Genomic DNA, 18,945 nt, shown 5'->3' on the forward strand with positions numbered 1-18,945 from the left:
GTGCCAGTATTAGTGTTGCATTTTTGTATACAACACAAAACAAAACCTGTGGTGATACTCTAAAATTTACCCAAAAGGAATACCAGTAATAATTGATTACACAATACAAGTAAAACAGGATGCAGAAATGTAAGAAAAAGCAGTGGGGAAAGAGGTTAACCTTGTCTAATATTCCTTTTCATGGAGATTTCATCAGATAGCATTCTATTTACCAGGATCAAGGCAATAGAGGAAGAATATTTAAAAATGTGAGCTGCTTGTCAAAGACTTGGTAAACCCACTAACAAGATAAGCTTTACCTTCCTTACCTTTCTTGTAATATTAAGGATACTACTGCGATTTCTTTCCTGTTTTAATTGACAAGTTTCACGGAACTATCAACCATGGCAGAAAAAAAAAATTTAGAGCCACCCCACCCTTATTACTATATTGGAAGAACAGAAATTTATAATACAGCAAAATCTTCTTAGTTCACTAATTCAGTGTGCCAAGTGATATCTGTGAGGCTATAAACACACTTATTAGCAGGAGGACAGGTGACATACCTAGATTTATCTAGCTGAAGCTGTTTCTCCAAATGCAAAAATGCCTTTGTAATTTTCTTCTGCTTATGCATAACAGGTGATAACATCACACCATAGGACCAATTTAGCTGTTTGAGAAACAAGGAATGATTCTGCTTATGATTTTTGTTATTCTGGACAAAGCCTTTCCATCTTTCCAATTAAAAAAACAAAACAAAACACAACACACTAAAAGCTCGATCCCTATAAAGAAAAGGAGAAACGCCAACAACCTCTAAAGACAAATCATGGAAACCCTCTAAATGCAACCAAATCAAGGATTGATTCAAGATGCCATTTGGACTTCAGACACTAGCAAGAAGATTTTTGAGAAATAGATCTAATCTAGACTGACTACCATGCACTCAAAATGTGAGTATAATCTCTTTCCAGTGGACATAAATTATACTAGGAGTCAATCATATCTAAAGAGTCACAAATAGGAAATGTGCTTGAGCTTCCCTCGTTGGAGTGTAACAGTGGGAAAGCTTTCATCCATAGAAACATAGAAATGACGGCAGAAGAAGACCGAATGGCCCATCCAGTCTGCCCAGCAAGCTTCACACATTTTTTCTCTCATACTTATCTGTTTCTCTTAGCTCTTTGTTCTATTCCCCTTCCACCCCCACCATTAATGTAGAGAGCTGTGATGGAGCTGCATCCAAGTGAAATATCTAGCTTGATTAGTTAGGGGCAGTAGGGGTAGTAACCGCCGCAATAAGCAAGCTACACCCATGCTTATTTGTTTTACCTAGACTATGTTGTACAGCCCTTGTTGGATGTTTTTTTCTTCTCCCCTGCCATTGAAGCAGAGAGCCATGCTGGATATGCATTGAAAGTGAAGTATCAGGCACATTTGGTTTGGGGTAGTAACCGCCGTAACAAGCAAGCTACTCCCCGCTTTGTGAGTGCGAACCCTTTTTTTCTTCACCCCTGTCGTTGAAGCTATGCAGGATATGCGTGAAGCATCAGGTTTTTTTTTTTTGTTTTTTTTTCCCCTGCTGTTGAAGCAGAGAGCCATGCTGGATATGCATTGAAAGTGAAGTATCAGGCACATTTGGTTTGGGGTAGTAACCGCCTTAACAAGCCAGCTACTCCCCTCTTTGTGAGTGCAAATCCTTTTTTCCATTTCCTCTTGCTGTTGAAGCTTAGAGCGATGTTGGAGTCATAGTAAGCATGTGCATGTTTATTGAATAAGGGTATTGTGTCCAGGCAGTAGCCATCATTCTGGCGAGTCACCCACTCTTCATTGGCGGCCTCTTGACTTTATGGATCCACAGTGTTTATCCCACGCCCCTTTGAAGTCTTTCACAGTTCTGGTCTTCACCATGCTCCGGAAGGGCATTCCAGGCATCCAAAGTAGTATCAAACACAATTAAAGAACTCTCAACTAACCGAGAATGTGAATAGGAGGCTAACAATTGAGAGAGCTTTTGAAAATAAAACAAAACATAAGAATAGATGTTTGGTGAGTAGATATTACAATCGGACAATAGATAATCCAAACAAAGTGCCTTCCATAATTAAACAGTAGTCTTCAGGGTCTACAATAGTTTTAACTTCCAGGAAAGGTATTTTTCCCTATTAAATTGGCTACTTCCACCTTACTGAAAAACAGCAAAACACAAAAAAAAAACAAAAAAACCCCCACACACACCACCATTACCTACCCACTGACATTTCAATTTACCATGTTCCACAGCAGGTAACTTAGTTGCATGAAGCAGTGCAATATTAATCTTGTGCCTACTTAAATATTGAAGAATATGAAACAGTTTCACTAGCAAGCCAATGCCAAAGACATTTCAAATGGCACATCTGAGAGAATTACACATTTCTCAAAATTAGTGAACATAAAGAAAGAAATCTAATCATCTTTGGAAGCTCCCTAGCCTAAGCCTCTAGACTTAATGTGAAGAGAAAGGAGGCTATAATGTCAAGAAATATGCTGAAATACCATGAACCCTCTCGCTGCCCCCCCCCCCCCTTAAATGAAAATGGGTTCTTACCTGCTAATTTTTTATTCTTGTAATACCACAGATCAGTCCAGAAAAGTGGGTTGTGTATCCCTACCAGCAGGTGGAGTCAGAGAACAATTAGAACTTTGGGCACTGCTGCATAATGAGTGTGCCACCTGCAGTCACTCAGTATTGACCTGTACCCAAGCCCATGCTAACAGAACTAAATAACGAAGGGTAGCACCCAACCACATTTCTGGACTACTACTTCGTCGCCGGCAAAATAACCAGACCAAACAACTGCTAAAAACTGCTCCATGAATCATGTCTGCAAAAAAGGGGCTTCAACAATTAAAAAAAAAAAAAAAAAAACAAAAAAAAACTTAAGCTGGTTCTGACCAAGACAGTCTTTCTATATCTGAAGAAAGGGGTGGGCCTCTGGACTGATTTGTGGTATTACAGGAATGAAAATTAGCAGGTAAGAACCAAATTTTCATTTCCTGAACATACCCAGATCAGTCCAGAAAAGTGGAATGTACCCAAGCCACCCTACACTGGGTGGGAACCCGAAAGACCTGCACGAAGCACACTCTCCCTGAAGGACTGTTCATCGGAAGCCTTAACGTCCAAATCGGTAATGTTTCATAAAAGTGTGAATAGGAGACCACACTGCCGCCCTACAGATCTCCTGAGGCGACAGTAACTGACACTCTGCCCAGGAGGTAGCCTGAGCCCTAGTGGAATGAGCTCTGAGACCCAAAGGCACCTGACACTCTCGGGCTATGTAGGCTGCACAAATGGCTTCCTTAATCCACCGAGCTATGGTCGCCTTTGATGCTTTGTCCCCCTTCTTTGGGCCACCAAAGAGAATGAACAAATTAGCGGAACGTCTGAACTCATTGGTAACCTCCAGATAACGCAATAAGGCGCGCCGCACATCCAAAAGATGAAGGTCTCTGTTCTGAGAAGACTCCCTGGACCAGTTAGGAACCCCCGGAAGCTCCACAGTTTGACGTGAAAGGCTGAAACCACCTTAGGGACAAAGGACTGAACCGAACGCAATGATACCCGATCGTCGTAAATCCGAAGAAAAGGATCCTGACAAGACAGCGCCTGCAACTCAGATCCGACGGGCCGAGCAAATGGCCACCAAAAACACTGTTTCAAAAGTCAGATCTTTCAGGGAAACTCCATGAAGAGGCTTGAAAGGAGCGCCACAGAACTCGCAGGACTAAGTTCAAACTCCAATCCGGACACACCGAACGGAAGGGAGGGTGCAAATGTTTGACCCCCTTAAGAAACAGAGCAATATCCGGATGTGCTGCCAGCAAACAGCCGTCAAAGGTTTCCCCGCAAGGCACCTAGAGCTGCAACTTGTACACGAAGGGAATTGAACGCCAAGCCCTTAGGCAAGGCCCTGTTGCAGAAAGTCAAGTACCCGAGGAACATGAACCGCTAAAGGGTTGCAGGAACGCTGATGACCCCACGTCTCAAAAGCTTCAAACTCTCACATAGGCCTTAGAGGTGGCTGGACGTCTCGCCAATAGGAGGGTGGAAATGACTTGTTCTGAATAACCCCTCAAGTGTAAACGTCGCCTCTCATGAAGCCAAGCCGCGAGAGAGAAGTGATCCTCCCAATCCGAAAATATGGGCCCTTAACAGAGCAAATGTGTTAGATGAGCCAGCTGAAGTGGACCCTCTAGAACAAAGCGTACCAGATCCGTGAACCATGGATGACAAGGCCACTCCGGCGCCACCAGAATAGACTTAGTTTTTGGGTACTTGCCAGGTTCTTATGGCCTGGATTGGCCACTGTTGGAAACAGGATGCTGGGCTTGATGGACCCTTGGTCTGACCCAGTATGGCATTTTCTTATGTTCTTATGTTCTTACTCTTCCCGGATGCCACTCTATGCTTCAGAGAAGCCGACCTATGAGGGGCCAGGGCGGGAAGGCATACAGCAGAATCCCTGTGGGCCCAAGGACACACAAGAGCGTCTATGTCCACAGAGCCCTGTTCTCAGTGACTACTGAAAAAAATGAACTGTTTTTGCGCTCACCTACGTTGCCATCAGATCCAGCTGAGGAGTTCCCCATCTGGCGCAAATGAGATTCCACGCCTCGAGAGAGTTCCTATTTCCCTGGGTCTAGTTGCTGACGGCTGAGATAATCGGCTTGCACATTCTCTACTCCTGCTACATGGGATGTGGCAATGCCCTTGAGATGGTGCTCCGCCCAGGTGAACAGAAGACGTGCCTCCAGCGCTATGGTGGGACTTCAAGTCCTGCCTTGCCTGTTGATGTATGCCACCGTTGTCACATTGTCTGAGAAGACTTACACCATTCTGCCCTGGATCCAGGGAAGAAACGCCCGCAGGGCCAGATGTACAGCCCTGGTCTCGAGCCGGTTTATGGACCAGGATCTTTCCATCGCTGACCAGAGTCCTTGGGCGGACCTGTCTGCACACCACGCCCCCCAACCTGAAAGGCTGGCAACGGTGGAGATTATCAGCCAATAGGCAAGGTATGGATGAACCAAAACTCCTTGCTTCCTTAATGCTGCTGCTACTATCACCATTTTCTTCCAGAAGGTCCATGGCGCTATGGCTAGTTCAAACAGGAGAGCCTGAAACTGAAAATGACAACTTAGTATTGCAAAAAGAAGATAATTCTGATGTTCCTCTCTTATGAGAATATGAAGATATGCTTCCACTAGATCTAAGGTGGTCGAAAACTTTCCTCTTTCCACTGCCATTATAACAGACCTCAATTTCCATTCTGAAATGAGAAATCTTGAGAAATATGTTGACTCCTTTCAAATTCAGGATTGGTTGAAAGGAACCCTCTGTGATAGCTTGAGCTGTCAGTGGCTGTGGTACAGCCAGAGGAAGCCATGGGTAGACTCTGGCTGTGTTTCAGTGCTTTTTACAGTGTATTCAAATAAGTAAATTGGCCCTTTCACTTAAGACACTTCCGGACAAGAAATGCAAACAAAAGCAACAGTGGAGCAGTTCACCTTAATTTCAGGCAGCAGCAACAAGCAGCAGCCCAGCTTAACTGATTTTAAAACAGTAGTACACCTCACCTTAGCTTCAAGGAACAATTAGTCTTCAGACATAGCAAGTCTTAGCATATGAAAACTCTCTTCATGCTCCCCAGGGCTCACTAAGCCTTCTAGCCCTGAGGTCTTATGCTCTGGTGAAGGGCTCCTCCCTTCACCCAGGATTCTCTGCAGGTTTCATCCTTAACGAAGACTGGGTGGGATAGCTGGGCCCCATCCTTTAAGGTAGACTGATGGAGTTTCTTATACTCTCCCTCAAATACCCTCCCCCCCTCAGCTCAGCCTTAGAGTCACTTAGATGTGACTAAGTGACACCTCTTGACAGGAAATCTGCATTTGCATTTTCCTTTTCTGCCCTATGACAGATGTTGTGATTGAAAGGATTCAGGGCTAGGAACCACCTCACTCTTGCATTTGATTCTTTGACCTATTGATCCATAAGAGCAGTTGATTGTCCATTATGAGCATAAACTGCCACCCCAGCAGATAGCAGCGCAAGGCCTCTAAGGCCCACTTGATCGTTGAGTACAATCTCTCACATGGCATCAGCTTCTGGCTGATGTATGCCACAGGATGTTCTTGGCCATCCTTCCTCTGGGCCGAAACAGCCCCCCAAGCCAACCTCTGAGGCATCTGTTTGCACCATGAAGGATTCAGTGAAGTCTGGGCTGATCAGGGCCGGTTCAGAACATATCACTTCCTTCAGGGCTCTGAAGGCCTTCTCCGCTTCCTCCGACCACTGAACATTCTCTGGTGCTTTCTTTACCAGTAGCACTGTGAGAGGTTCCGCCTTCTCTGAATAGTTAGGGATAACCCTCCTGTAATATCCCATAAGACCTAAAAACGCTCTCACTTTCGGCTTCGTTTGTGGGACTGGCACCCATAAGAACATAAGCATACTGGGTCAGACCAAGAGTCCACCAAGCCCCGCATTCTCTGTCCAACAGTGGTCAATCCAAGTCACAAGTACCTGGCAAGTACCCAATCATAGATCCTAAGCTACTATTCCTTATTGATTAATAACAGTTTATGGACTTCTCTAGGAATATATTCAAATCTTTTTTAAACCAGTTACACTAACTGCCATAACCACATCGTCTGGCAAATTCCAGAGCTTAACTATGTGTGGAGTGAAAAGAATTTACCAATTTGTTTTAAATGAACTACTTGCTAACTTTAAGTGCCCTCTAGTCCTATTATCAGAGAGTAAATAACTGATTTACATTAACCTGTCCAAGTCCTTTCATGATTTTGTAGATCTATCATATCCCCCGTCGGCAATTTCTTCTCCAAGCTAAACAGCCCTAATCTCTTTAGCCTTTCCTCATAGCCTTTCCATGCCCCTTAATTTGGTTGCCCTTCTCTGCACTCTCTCCAGTGCAACTACATCTATTTTGAGATGCGACGAACAGCGCTGCACACAGTATTCAAGGTGCAGTCTCACCATGGAGTGATTCAGAGGCATTATGTCATCCACCATTTTATTTGCCATTCCCTTCCTAATAATTCCTAACATTGTTTGCTTTTTTAACCGCCACAGCAAACTGAACAGATAATTTCAATGTATTATCCATTATGATGCCTAGATCTCTTTCCTGGGTAATAACTCCTAAGATGGAACCCAACATTGTGTAACTACAGTAAGGGTTATTTTTCTCTATATTCACCACCTTACACTTGTCCACATTAAATTTAATCTGCCCTTTGGAAGCCTAATCTTCAAGTCTCACAAGGTCCTCCTGCAAGTTATTACAATCCACTTGAGATTTAACTACTTTGCATAAATTGTGTCATCTGCAAGTCTGATCACCTTACTTGTCGTACCCTTTTCCAGATCATTTATAAATATATTAAGCCACCGGTTCAAGTAGAGATACCCGAGGTACTCCACTGTGAAAACAAGATCATTTAATCCATTTAGTTCCTTTCTTAACCAGTTTGTAATCCACAAAAGAACATTGCCTCTTATCCCATGACTTTAGTTCTCTTAGAAGCATGTCATGAGGGACTTTGTCAAACTCCTTCTGAAAATCCAAATACATCATATCTATCAGTTCACATTTGTCCATGTTTATTCGCTCCTTCAAAAAAAATGTAGGAGATTTGTGAGGCAAGACTTCCCTTGGGTAAATCCATGCTGGCTGTGTCCCATTAAACCATGTCTATATAAATGTTTTGTGATTTTATTCTTTATAACAGTTATTTGATTTTTCCCAGCACCAAAGTCAAGCCTACTTGGCTATAGTTTCCTGGATCACCCCTGGAGCCCTTCTTAAATTTCAGGGTTACATTGGCCCACCTTCAGGTCTTCGGGTACAATGGATGATTTTCATGATAGGTTATAAATTAACTGTAATAAGTGTGAAATTTAATTTTTTTAGTTCTTTCAAAAGCCTGGGGTGTCTACCATCCAGTCCAGGTGATTTACTACTCTTCAGTTTGTCAATCTGGCCTACTATATCTTCCAGGTTCACCATGATTTGGTTCAGTTCATCTGAATAGTCACCCTTGAAAACTGCCTCCAGAATGGATCTCTCCAATATCCTCTTCAGTAAACACCGAAGCAAAGAATTTGTTTAGTCTCTCCACGATGGCCTTATCTTCCCTAAGTGCCCCTTTAACCCCTTGATCATCTAATGATCCAACTGACTTACAGGTGATCACCTTGATCTTTCTGGTCTGTGGATGGACTTTCCCCCTTCCCCAGATACCCGACCTCTTGCCCACCTAGCACGCACTTCTTGGGAATAACTATCAGGTCTGCATTCTTCAGATTGGTTAATATAGCCTGGACTTAGCCAAGATGGGTCTTCCAGTAATGACGTAGATCATGTCATCTAGGTAGGCGACTGCATAACCTCGATGTGGGCAGAGCAGGTGGTCAAATAATCTTTGAAATGTGGCAGGGGCGCTATGAAGGCCAAATGGGAGTACCATGAACTGGAACAGCCCCATAGGTGTAGAGAACGCAGTCGTCTTCTTCGCCAAAGGCGTGAAAGTCACCTGCCAATACCCTTAGGTAAGATCGAGGCTAGAGATGAACTGGGTCGATCCCAGACGCTCAATCACTTCATTCACTCATGGCATCGAGTTTTGAGACTTTGCTAACCTTTTTGAAATCTATACAGAACCTGATACTGCCATCTGGCTTCAGCACCAACGTGATGAGCAAGAACCTATTGGCCTCCTATTATGCCGAGCCGGAAAATGTCCTTCCATTTCGGCCTCAATGATGCACCGCCTGGCCTCAGGAATCCGATAAGGTCATTGGCATAGCCCCACTCTAGGAGACGTAATATGTTATAACTGTTGGATATGACCCGGCAGGTTCGAGAAGATTTCTTCATTTTTCTCTACTAATTGCTTCAAGTCAGCTGTCTGTTCAGTAGACTGCTCTTCTCCGAAGGTTATTTGGGCTTGGTCCAGTTTCGGCCCAACCTCTGGGCTAAATCATGCCACACACTTGTGGCACCCATTTCTTCAGGAGGTTTATGTGGTAGATATGGGTCTTCTTTGGCTTATTGGGCCAAGCTATCTTGTAGTCCACAGGCCTTGCTTTCTCCAGGACTTCATAAGGTCCAGCAATTTCCAAATACAGGCGAGCCACCTTGCCAGTCTTCTTTAAGCCATCTTGTATTCTGAGCATGAAACCTACTTTGTTCTGCCCAGGATTCGCTTCCTCTCAAGCTATATCCAGAATTCCTCTCTGTCTCCTTCGGTATAGTAACTCAAACCGGGAGAATCCCATTGAACTTTGTGGTACTTTGCAGATTTTCCTGATGCTTATAAACAGGACCAAAAAAGAAGAAAAGACAATTTGCAAAATTTTCAATTTGATCCATTTATATTTCCCTGCATTTTTCTTTTTGCAATATTGATATGGCATCTCCCCCATACACCTTGCTCTGAGGAGACAGAATGAGTCAAAGCAAGGAAATTCTAGAAAGCAATATCTAAGAAAATCTCCATAACTTTTCTGAAGTTCTACAATTTCCTAGCAGACCTGCTTATAATACATGTCTAGCCTACAGATCTCTCCTTTGGGCAAAACATATATTCTTTAATACTTATTTTGTAGTCTGTAGAAAGTAAACATTTGTATTTTGGGTTCTTTTCTGAAAAAAGTTTGGATGTACTTGCCTATCTGTATTCCTTTTAAATGCTAAATTTTTATTTATTTATTTTTTTGATAGAACACAAGATTTGATTTGTTCCATTCTTTAATAAATGAGTTTCTGACACCACCATTATTAACATATAAGATAAATCATCAGTGTAAAATAACATGGTTTAATGTAAGATATTTCTATGTGGATACAAAGTCCAAGGTTCAAAACATGTGCCATACCTGCTCTCGTGGAGCCCTTTCTGGCCAGTCGGAGAAGACCTTTCTTTTTCAGGATAAAACTACCGCCAATGAAAAGGCTGGAGCTGATTGACAATGCTAGACCAATATAGAAATCATATCTTCCTTGATCCTGACTCATCTCGTCAACTACTGAAGTGTTCAAAACTGTCACATTGATTACGAAGTAAAGCAGCTGCTGTCACTGGAGGCAACTTGATGCAATGTTTAAGCCTAAAATAACAAAATATAAAATATTTTAAAAGCATTCACAGAAATAGAAATGCATTACATTAACTCAACATCCACAATGCATTAGCAGTCTTAAGAACCACTCAAGATCAATTTAGTTAAAAATAGTTTACTATAACTACACTACTGCTAAAGCATTGTTAGTCAAATACTTCTCTATGGATCTATGTTAAAGGTTCTGGAAAACAACTGTTAAGAACAATTCTAACGGCCTGTAATGTAAGCATAAACTATTTTGGCAGCTGTCAAAGTAGTTTCACTGTAGTGAAGCCATTTAATACCTGGCATTTGTATAGGAACAAATCAAAAAAGATGGTTAAACTGGTATATATTCACAAACGAATCAATATAGCCATCAAGTTTTGTAGGCCCCTTACTCAGTCAGTGATCCACAGCAGACTCTGATGTGGTGTAGGGTCACATTACTTTATTTAATTAACTTTTATGCATTTTTTTGTATATATATTTTTGTCAAATTAATAAAATCTATATCCAGAAGTGCTGACGAACTCCAGGTTATAAACGTCAACTTTCACAACTAACACACCATGTTCTGAAGCTGTAATCACAAATCATAGTCATAAACAGATTCCAGCAAAAATACTCATTTCATTTTATGTCCCATTGAGCGAGTCTAAATGCAGACCGCAGGAAAATAAAGGAAAAGTCATTTTGAAATATGCTGATGGAACGATGGACTTTGTCAGTTACAGAGAAGCAGTTTGGAAGGAGTTATTCCCCGAGGCAGGACCTTTTTTGATCCGAAACACGATTGTGTCGGGACTGGGACATAAAATTAGATGAGTATTTTTGCTGGAATCTGTTTATGACTATGATTTGTGATTACAGCTTCAGAACATGGTGTGTTAGTTGTGAAAGTTGACGTTATAGCCTGGAGTTCGTCAGCACTTCTGGATATTGATTTTATTAATTTGACAAAAATATATACAAAAAATGCATAAAAGTTAATTAAATAAAGTAATGTGACACTACACCACATCAGAGTCTGCTGTGGATCACTGACTATGAGTAAGGGGCCTACAAAACTTGATGGCTATATTGATTTGCTTGTGAATATATACCAGTTTAACCATCTTTTTTGATTTGTCGGATACAAGCAAGGTTACTGGAGTACACTTGTGTGTTTGTGGGTGTGGTATGTGATTGATTTGTATAGGAACAGCCTTGGCACATTAAAAAAAGCTGATCTTGGAATTCTAGCTTAGGAGGCTACTGGAAGTAAAAGCAGTTTTGTTTTTGTTTTTTGTTTGGTTTTTTTTTTAAACCCCCTCCTGCACAATCTTTACCATATCTACTCTAGAAAATCAACAGCAACATATTCAGTATCTATTATAGTAGGTACAGACTTCAAGCACAATTTGAGGAACTCAAATCATGGCAATAGAAATATCCACAGCTAGAAACAATGCACATGCCTTATGAACAAAGTGTCAAATCGGAGACTGCGATAAAGAGGAATTGCCCAGCTCCTACTTCATTGCCCTCAGAGGTTTGATAGGGATACGGGAGACTACCAGGGGTTTTTGCATCAGTGAGACTTACATTTCCAATTTTACCCAAAGTACTTTTAATGATGAATTAAAAAAAAAAACAACCCACAAAACACTGTTGGGTGAGTCTTGCTCATGAGAGATGCATTGAAATGGAACACCATCTTGATGGAATGGGAACCAGGTACTAAATGAATACCTTTCTTCAAGAATTTTTTTTTAAACTTTCGCCGATACACATCAGAAACATATGGACAAAAGAGTTAACAAGACTACGGCACCAGAAAAGCTTTGTTCTATGTTGCTTGCTTCTACCAATTACAAGTAGATGGGGGATGGAGTGACACTGGTATCCATTCTACCTGGGGTAATGAGAAGAAATCAAGGATGAGAAGGCTCAGATTAAACTGCCTGCCTCTCTTCCTGGAAGAGTTAATAAACACCTGCATCAGGACAGACATGCCTGGGGGGAGTGTTGAGGCGAGAAGAGAGGGTATTTGGGTTGGTTACAACCCTCTCTATAAAATCCTCCATTGGTGAAGAACAGGACACCCCAAAACTGCTGCCACAAGTGACACTTGACAGCTACATCCATGACCTCTTTCCTGGTCTATGGTTTGGAGTTTTGGGACACTATAGCCCAGTGCCCTCACTGGGAAATTACCCAAAGAAACAATGCAATGCCCCAAGAGGAGAGAGCCTGAAGAGATACATGATTGGGTGTACACCCAAAATACTGGAACAGGGGACAAAGTGGAGCAGATTGCATGTGCAGAGCAACCCCAAGTGGCAAAAACCAAAAGAGATCACCGTAAGAGCTTCGAAATAATGGAGCAAACTTGAAAGGCTGCATAAGAGATGAGGGGAAGTCACGGCACCTTATCTCACAGCTATATAAATTAGATGCCATAGTCTTTCCCACCATAACCAACTTAGATAAGACTGTTTGATACATTCAGAAGGACTTGTGAGCAGTGACTCAAGGCCTCCAGGAAGGGCTGTTGACAGAACCTGAAAAGAGTCTTGCAGAAGCATTTACTAGCAATCAGGGGCATATATGATGACTAAAAAGAACAACCGCCAGCAAAGGGCTAGCCATGTGGTAGAGAAAACGGCATTTCAGAAGAGGGCTCAAAGTATGGAGCCACTCAGATTCATCAGATCAATATCTTAGTGATAAAGAATTAAGATACAATAGGATCAGAAGTAGCCTTATCAGAATCTACTGTACCCTATATAAAAACTGTCCCATAAGAACAGCAGGATTGCTATTACATCCCTCTAAGGAAGGGTCTGCCAACAAGTAACCCAATGCAAGAACAGCCATTAACTTTAATTTTTTCTCTTTTCTGTTTACAATCAAAGTTTGCAGATAATGCATGCCCCTTATAGTGGGAGAGCGCAGTTCCTTACCTGTAACAGGTGTTCTCCTAGGACAGCAGGATGTTAGTCCTCACATGTGGGTGATTACAGAGCTCCAGACTGCCCCATTTGATCAGAGAGACCCACAGTAGCCGAACAAGGTGCCAATAGGCACAACATAACTGCGGTGCTGTGAGAAAGACTGGGCAGTTTGATCCCACAGAGAGCACAATGAAAACAGTTGGGTTAAGGACTGGAATAGATTGCGGAGGACAGACTGGCCAAAGGCACTGTCCTGGCAACTATCCCTGTCAAGACGGTAGTGCGCCGTGAACGTGTGGCGAGAACTCCAGGTCGCGGCTCTGCAGAGTTCGGCGACAGGGACCGCACGCAGATGGGCCATTGACGCCACCATAGCCTGCACAGAGTGAGCCTTCACCCTGCCAGCCAGCTGGACACCTGCCTGCTCGTAGCAGAAGGCAATGCAATCTGCTAGCCAGTTGGATACGGTCTGCTTCCCCACTGCTGCTCCCAACCTATTGGTGTAAAAGACACAAAGAGTTGGGTAGACTGTCTACAGCTTTCTGTATGATCCAAGTAGAAAGCAAGCGCCCACTTGCAGTCCAGGGTGTGGCAAGCACATTCCCCCAGGTGAGAATGAGGCTGTGGGAAGGATGACTGACTGGTTGATATGGAAAGCAGTCACCACCTTCGGCAGAAGTTTTGGATGCACGCATAGCACCACATGATCGTGAAAGAATTTTGGGTAGGGGGTATACGAAACCAGGGCCTGGATCTCACTGACCCTGCAAGCAGAAGTAATTGCCACCAGGAATGTAGCTTTCCAGGAGGGGAACTTCAGGTCACAGGATTTGAGAGGCTCGAATAGATGCCACATGAGCCTCACCAGGACAACAGTGAGATCCTATGGGGGCGGTCGCTGGCAGGCGATGCAGGAGCTTCAGTTGAACCAGACCCCGCATGAAATGCCTGACAAGTGGCTGGACTGAAATGGATGCCCCAGCGACACCCTGGTGGTAGGCACTGAGGTGTACTCGGACCGAACTGGTTTGGAGGCCAGACTCAGACAGGTATGCGGACAGGAGAAAGGGTCCAGTCCATGGCTGCCACACCAGGTGGAGAATCGCTTCCACTTCAAGCTGTAAGATTTCCGAGTGGAAGGTTTCGGGGATTCAGTCAAGACCCTGGAGACACCATCCAAGAGCAGTAAGGGCTGAGGGATCAAGCGCTCAACATCCACGCCGTGAGGGCCAGGACCTGGAGGTTCGGGTGGTGCAGGGTACCCTGGTTCTGAGCTAGGAGGTCGGGAGCCATTCCCAGCGGAACCGGTGCGCTCACGGACAGGCCCTAGAGCAGAGGAAACCACACCTGTCTTAGCCAGGAGTGTGCCACCAGGATCATGGTCCCCCATCCTCTTGCAGTTTCGTCACAGTCCTAGAGAGGGACAGGGTGGGGGGTATGCGTACATGAGACCTTGTCCCCAGTGAAGGGAGAACGCGTCGCAGGCTGGATGGCCCTTCCCTGGAATCAGGGAACAGAACATGCTCATCTTGTGATTGTGGGGAGAGGCAAACAGGTCCATGTCCAGCGTGTCCTGGTGACAGAATAAGTTGGCTGCCACTGCTAGGTTCAGGGACCACTCGTGTGGCTGAAAGGACTGGCTGAGGCGGTCCACCAGCGTATTCAGGTGACCTGGCAAGTAGGTGGCCCATAGATACATCCCTCTGGAAAGGGCCCAATCCCAGACCTATAAATCGCTTCCTGGCAGAGGGGGGGGAAGGAGCCCATGCCGCCCTGCTTCTTTATTTATTTAGATTTTTTCTATACCGGCATTCGTGAAAATGTCACATCAAGCCGCCCACATCGCCATCAGTACATATGTACCACATCGCCATCTGCTTGTCTGTTCTTATGGAGGTCGACCTTGGAGGACAGCCTGCCCTGGAAGGCCCACAAAGCATACCAGATCACCCGCAGCTCCAGAAGTTTATCTGGCAGCAGGCCTTGGCCGCAGTCCAAAGACCCTGGGTAAGTAGGCCATCCATGTGGGCCCCCACCCCTGATGAGATGTAATAAGCAAAGCCGCAGGTTCATGGGCAAGGGCAAAGCCAAGAGGCCGCCAAGATATCGTAGAATCTTGGCCCAAAAATGCTGAATGGAAGCACAATCCCATTTATTGTGAAACAGGGTTGCTGTAGCCGCAGCGCATTTGAGACAGGCAGGTGAGGAGGCCAATTTCCATTTATAGGCCAGAGTAGGTGGGACATATAACCTATGAAGCAGTTTGTAGTCTGTTTCTCTCATTTGCACATTTTCCACATATTTGGCTATATTCTTGAAACAGTTTGTAAGATGAGATGAAGAGACTTGGCTGTGTAAACCCTGAGTCCATAGTCCTGCCAGTTTTTCAGTCCGGTCTGAGGCATCTAAGAGGATACATTTTTTGACCATACTGGAACATTTTCTACCTTGCTAGTGTGGTGTAAGGAAGGTTTTCAAATTACCATGAATTGTAACAAGAGCAGACTGCCTATCCCAGTTCCACAGGAAGTGTCGGATTTGCAAATAGGCAAAAAAAGATGCAGAGGAGAAGCCATATTTTGTTTGTAATTCCACAAAGGAGTTAAGGTGGTTGCCATTAGGGTCAAGTAACTGGGTCCCACAGAGGCCCATTGATAGAAAACAGAGGTCTCCCAACCGGGAGAAACCGTCGGTAATACAACAATAGTAGCAAACGTTAGAGTCTGCCAGGATACTTGAAATTTAGAACACAATCACTTCCACGCAGCTCAGCATGCCCCAAAGTAAGGAAATTATTTGATATGAAGAGGCAGAGATGATTGTGGAACCACCAGAATGTTGCAGAAGTCAAAAGGTTTACACCAATCTCTAAATAGATCCCTGGGCATCAGAACTTCTGTTGCACCGATCCAGTCCTGGAGGTGACAGAGTAGGTTGGCAACATTGTACAAGTGTATATTAGGACACACATCAAACCGCCTTCAAGCTAACTGACGCATTGGCAATGCCAAACTGATTCTTGCTTTCTTATTTCTCCAAAGAAAGCTGCGGAGCACCTGGTGTAGCTCCATGATATGTTGACGCTTTATCCATAACGGCAGCATATGCATAACATACAACCACTTAGGAAGCTCGATCATTTTGAAGAGTTGTATTCTGCCAGATAGAGAGGTAGGTCCATCCAGTCTTTTAGCTTCTGTTTGGTCTTAGCAAGCAAGGGAAGAATGTTAAATAGTGTAGAGAAAACTAACCTCGATCGGGATATGTATCCCCAAATACCTCATCGTGATAGTGATCCACCTCAAGGGGAATTTTCCTAGCCAGATCCCACATACCTGGCCTGTAACGTCTATGACCTCAGATTTGTCCACATTAATCTTTAAGCCAGAAAATTGGCCAAAGAACGTTTTATAAAACTCAGACTATGTAATGAGGTAATTGGGTTTACAACAAATATAAGCACATTATCAGCAAATGCAGCAACCTTGAAACACGTTCCCCCCCACTTGTAAGCCCTCAATTCCCGTATCTGCATTAATAGCCTGAAGAAGGGGATCAAGTGTGAGACTATATAAGGGGGAAAGGGGGCATCCCTGTCGGACTCCTCTATGTATTGCAAAAGGGGAAGACCTCAAGCCATTAGCCATGATAACGGACTGTGGTTGTTGGTACAGTTGGGAAATATTTTGAAGGATCATCCCTTGAAACCCGAATTTCTGTAGCACAGAAAACATGCAAGCCAAATCCACCCGATAAAACGCCTTTTTGGCATAAAATCAGACCGCTAGCGCCGATATGGTTTTGGATTTACAATACGTCATAGCTGCCCATAAGCTAAGGAGATGCTTACAAGCTTTTCTGCCCTTTACAAAACCAACTTGGCTGTTCGATATTAGATGGTGTAGAATCTCACTCATTCTGGTGGCTAGAATCCGCACGAACAATTTGACATCATAATTTAACAGTGATATTGGTCTGTACGACGCCAGGCTTAAAAAGATCCTTGCCGCTTTTTGGGAGAAAAGTGATGTATGCCATAGTAGCTTTAGTGAACCCTCCATGAGCGATCGTAGCAAAATAAAGCTGTAGGGTGTCCGCAATAGCAGGATTAACAGTTTATAGTAATCTGCATTTAGACCATCTGGGCCTGGGGCTTTATGAGACTGGCTAGACCCAATCCCCTCCCAAATTTCCTGTTTGGTGATCGGAGCGTTTAGGGATTGCAGTTGTTCAGCCATAAGGGTAGGCAGCGAAAGGGAACTGAAAAAATCTCTCAACTACTCTTGCCTGGGGCTGAGACTCCTCCACATAAAGCGTCTCATAGAACTGTCTGAATAATTCACAAATTTGAGGGCCTGAAGTGTGCCGTACGCTCTGCCAATTTCGAAGGGCCGCAACAAAGGCTGACCCCCTTTGAGCTCACACCTGGTTCGCCAAAAGTTTACCCATCTTATTTCCGAATCTATATAATTTGTGTGAGTGGTAGAGTATATCTTGCTGTGTCCTTTGGTGGATATAGCAATTCAGTGTGTTCAATGAGTCCTGATAATTCTGTTTAGCTTGAGGAGTGGGGTTCGCTATCATTTTTTGTTTTGCCGTTTGAACGTCATTTCCCAGATCTATTAACTGTTTGCTTGCTAGTTTCCTTTGCCTTATGACATAGGCAATGATTTCCCCCCCTCATGGTCGCCTTGCCGGCCTCCCAAAATAATGTTGCGTGCCCTGATGATGTGAATTGTGATACATGTAATTTTCCCATTTTTCCTGGAGAAAGACTGATGTCTTTATCCTCAGAAAGGTGTGCAGGGAATCGCCACCTGGGCTGAGTCTGTTTCGGGCCCCCTATGTGCACATCTATCCATATCATAGCATGGTCAGAACATTCTGCAGGGCCAATTTTGTTAAAACATTGTGTGGAAGTGAGGATATAATCTATTCTGGACTCTAGCAATATGGGTGTAATCCCTCAGTTCAGGGAGCAAAATCCTCCAGGGGTCTACCAGGTGCAATTGATTACAGAGGAATGGAATGTTTGGGGGTGAGGCTCTGGATTGGAATGGTCCAGTGCTCTATCCACCACTCGATTAAAATCACCGGCTAATACCAACCCTTTGCTGTTGTGTTAGAAGTTGCGCTAATTGTGTGAAAAAACTGTGCTGGTATGTGTTCGGGGCATATACACTGCAAAGCATGACCTCCTCATCAAATAATTTTCTAGTGGCCAAAACAAAGCGCATGCCCCCCCCCCCCACACACACACACATCAGCGATGACCTGAGCTGCTTCAAAAACTGCATGCTTCCCCGGATTAGAATCTCTATTCCCCCTTTCCTGTTCTGTGCAAGGGAATAAAATACCTTCCCCACCCAATCTCAGGATAGTTTCTGGCTTTCCATAGCAATCAAGTGTGTCTTTTGCAAAAATGCAATTTTGACTTTGTGCAGTCTCAATGATTGTAGTATTTTTGCCCTCTTAATAGGCGAACCCAGACCTGCCACAGTCCATGAAACACAACGAAGCCGGTCAGCCATATTCCTTATGGGAAGTGACAATGTAAGTTCCAATGAATCCATGTGTCTGAACCCTTAAGGCACACCCCTCCCAGCCTAGAGGTGCCACCTCCAGAGTCAGCAAATGACTGAGCTGGGCCAGAATCTGTTTAAGCAACACAGGACTGTCGTTTCTTACTGAGAATGAGCACAGCGCTACCCCGTTTCCCATCCCCCAGACCCAATTGTGTATCACCACCTGAGACCTCCATAAAACAGAGGTAGAAGACCACCAAGTAACCTTACCAGCTGCCCCGCCGACATACAAGTAACATTGCGAGTGCACCAGGCCTTTTGGCATAAC

At 44.0% G+C, this 18,945-nt stretch overlaps 1 protein-coding gene across 1 annotated transcript in view; it reads right to left on the reverse strand.

The window, feature by feature from the left end:
- Window positions 1-18,945, reverse strand: part of NIPA2 (NIPA magnesium transporter 2) — a 72,131-nt gene that overhangs the window by 17,168 nt on the left and 36,018 nt on the right. Inside the window, exon 3 of the mRNA XM_029589162.1 lies at window positions 9,929-10,159. Within this exon, the coding sequence (XP_029445022.1) occupies window positions 9,929-10,067 (139 nt within the window). The 5' untranslated portion in view covers window positions 10,068-10,159. The remainder of the gene's footprint in view (window positions 1-9,928; window positions 10,160-18,945) is intronic.

This window comes from Rhinatrema bivittatum, chromosome 1, assembly GCF_901001135.1.
Source record: "Rhinatrema bivittatum chromosome 1, aRhiBiv1.1, whole genome shotgun sequence".
Classification (NCBI taxonomy): Eukaryota; Metazoa; Chordata; class Amphibia; order Gymnophiona; family Rhinatrematidae; genus Rhinatrema; species Rhinatrema bivittatum.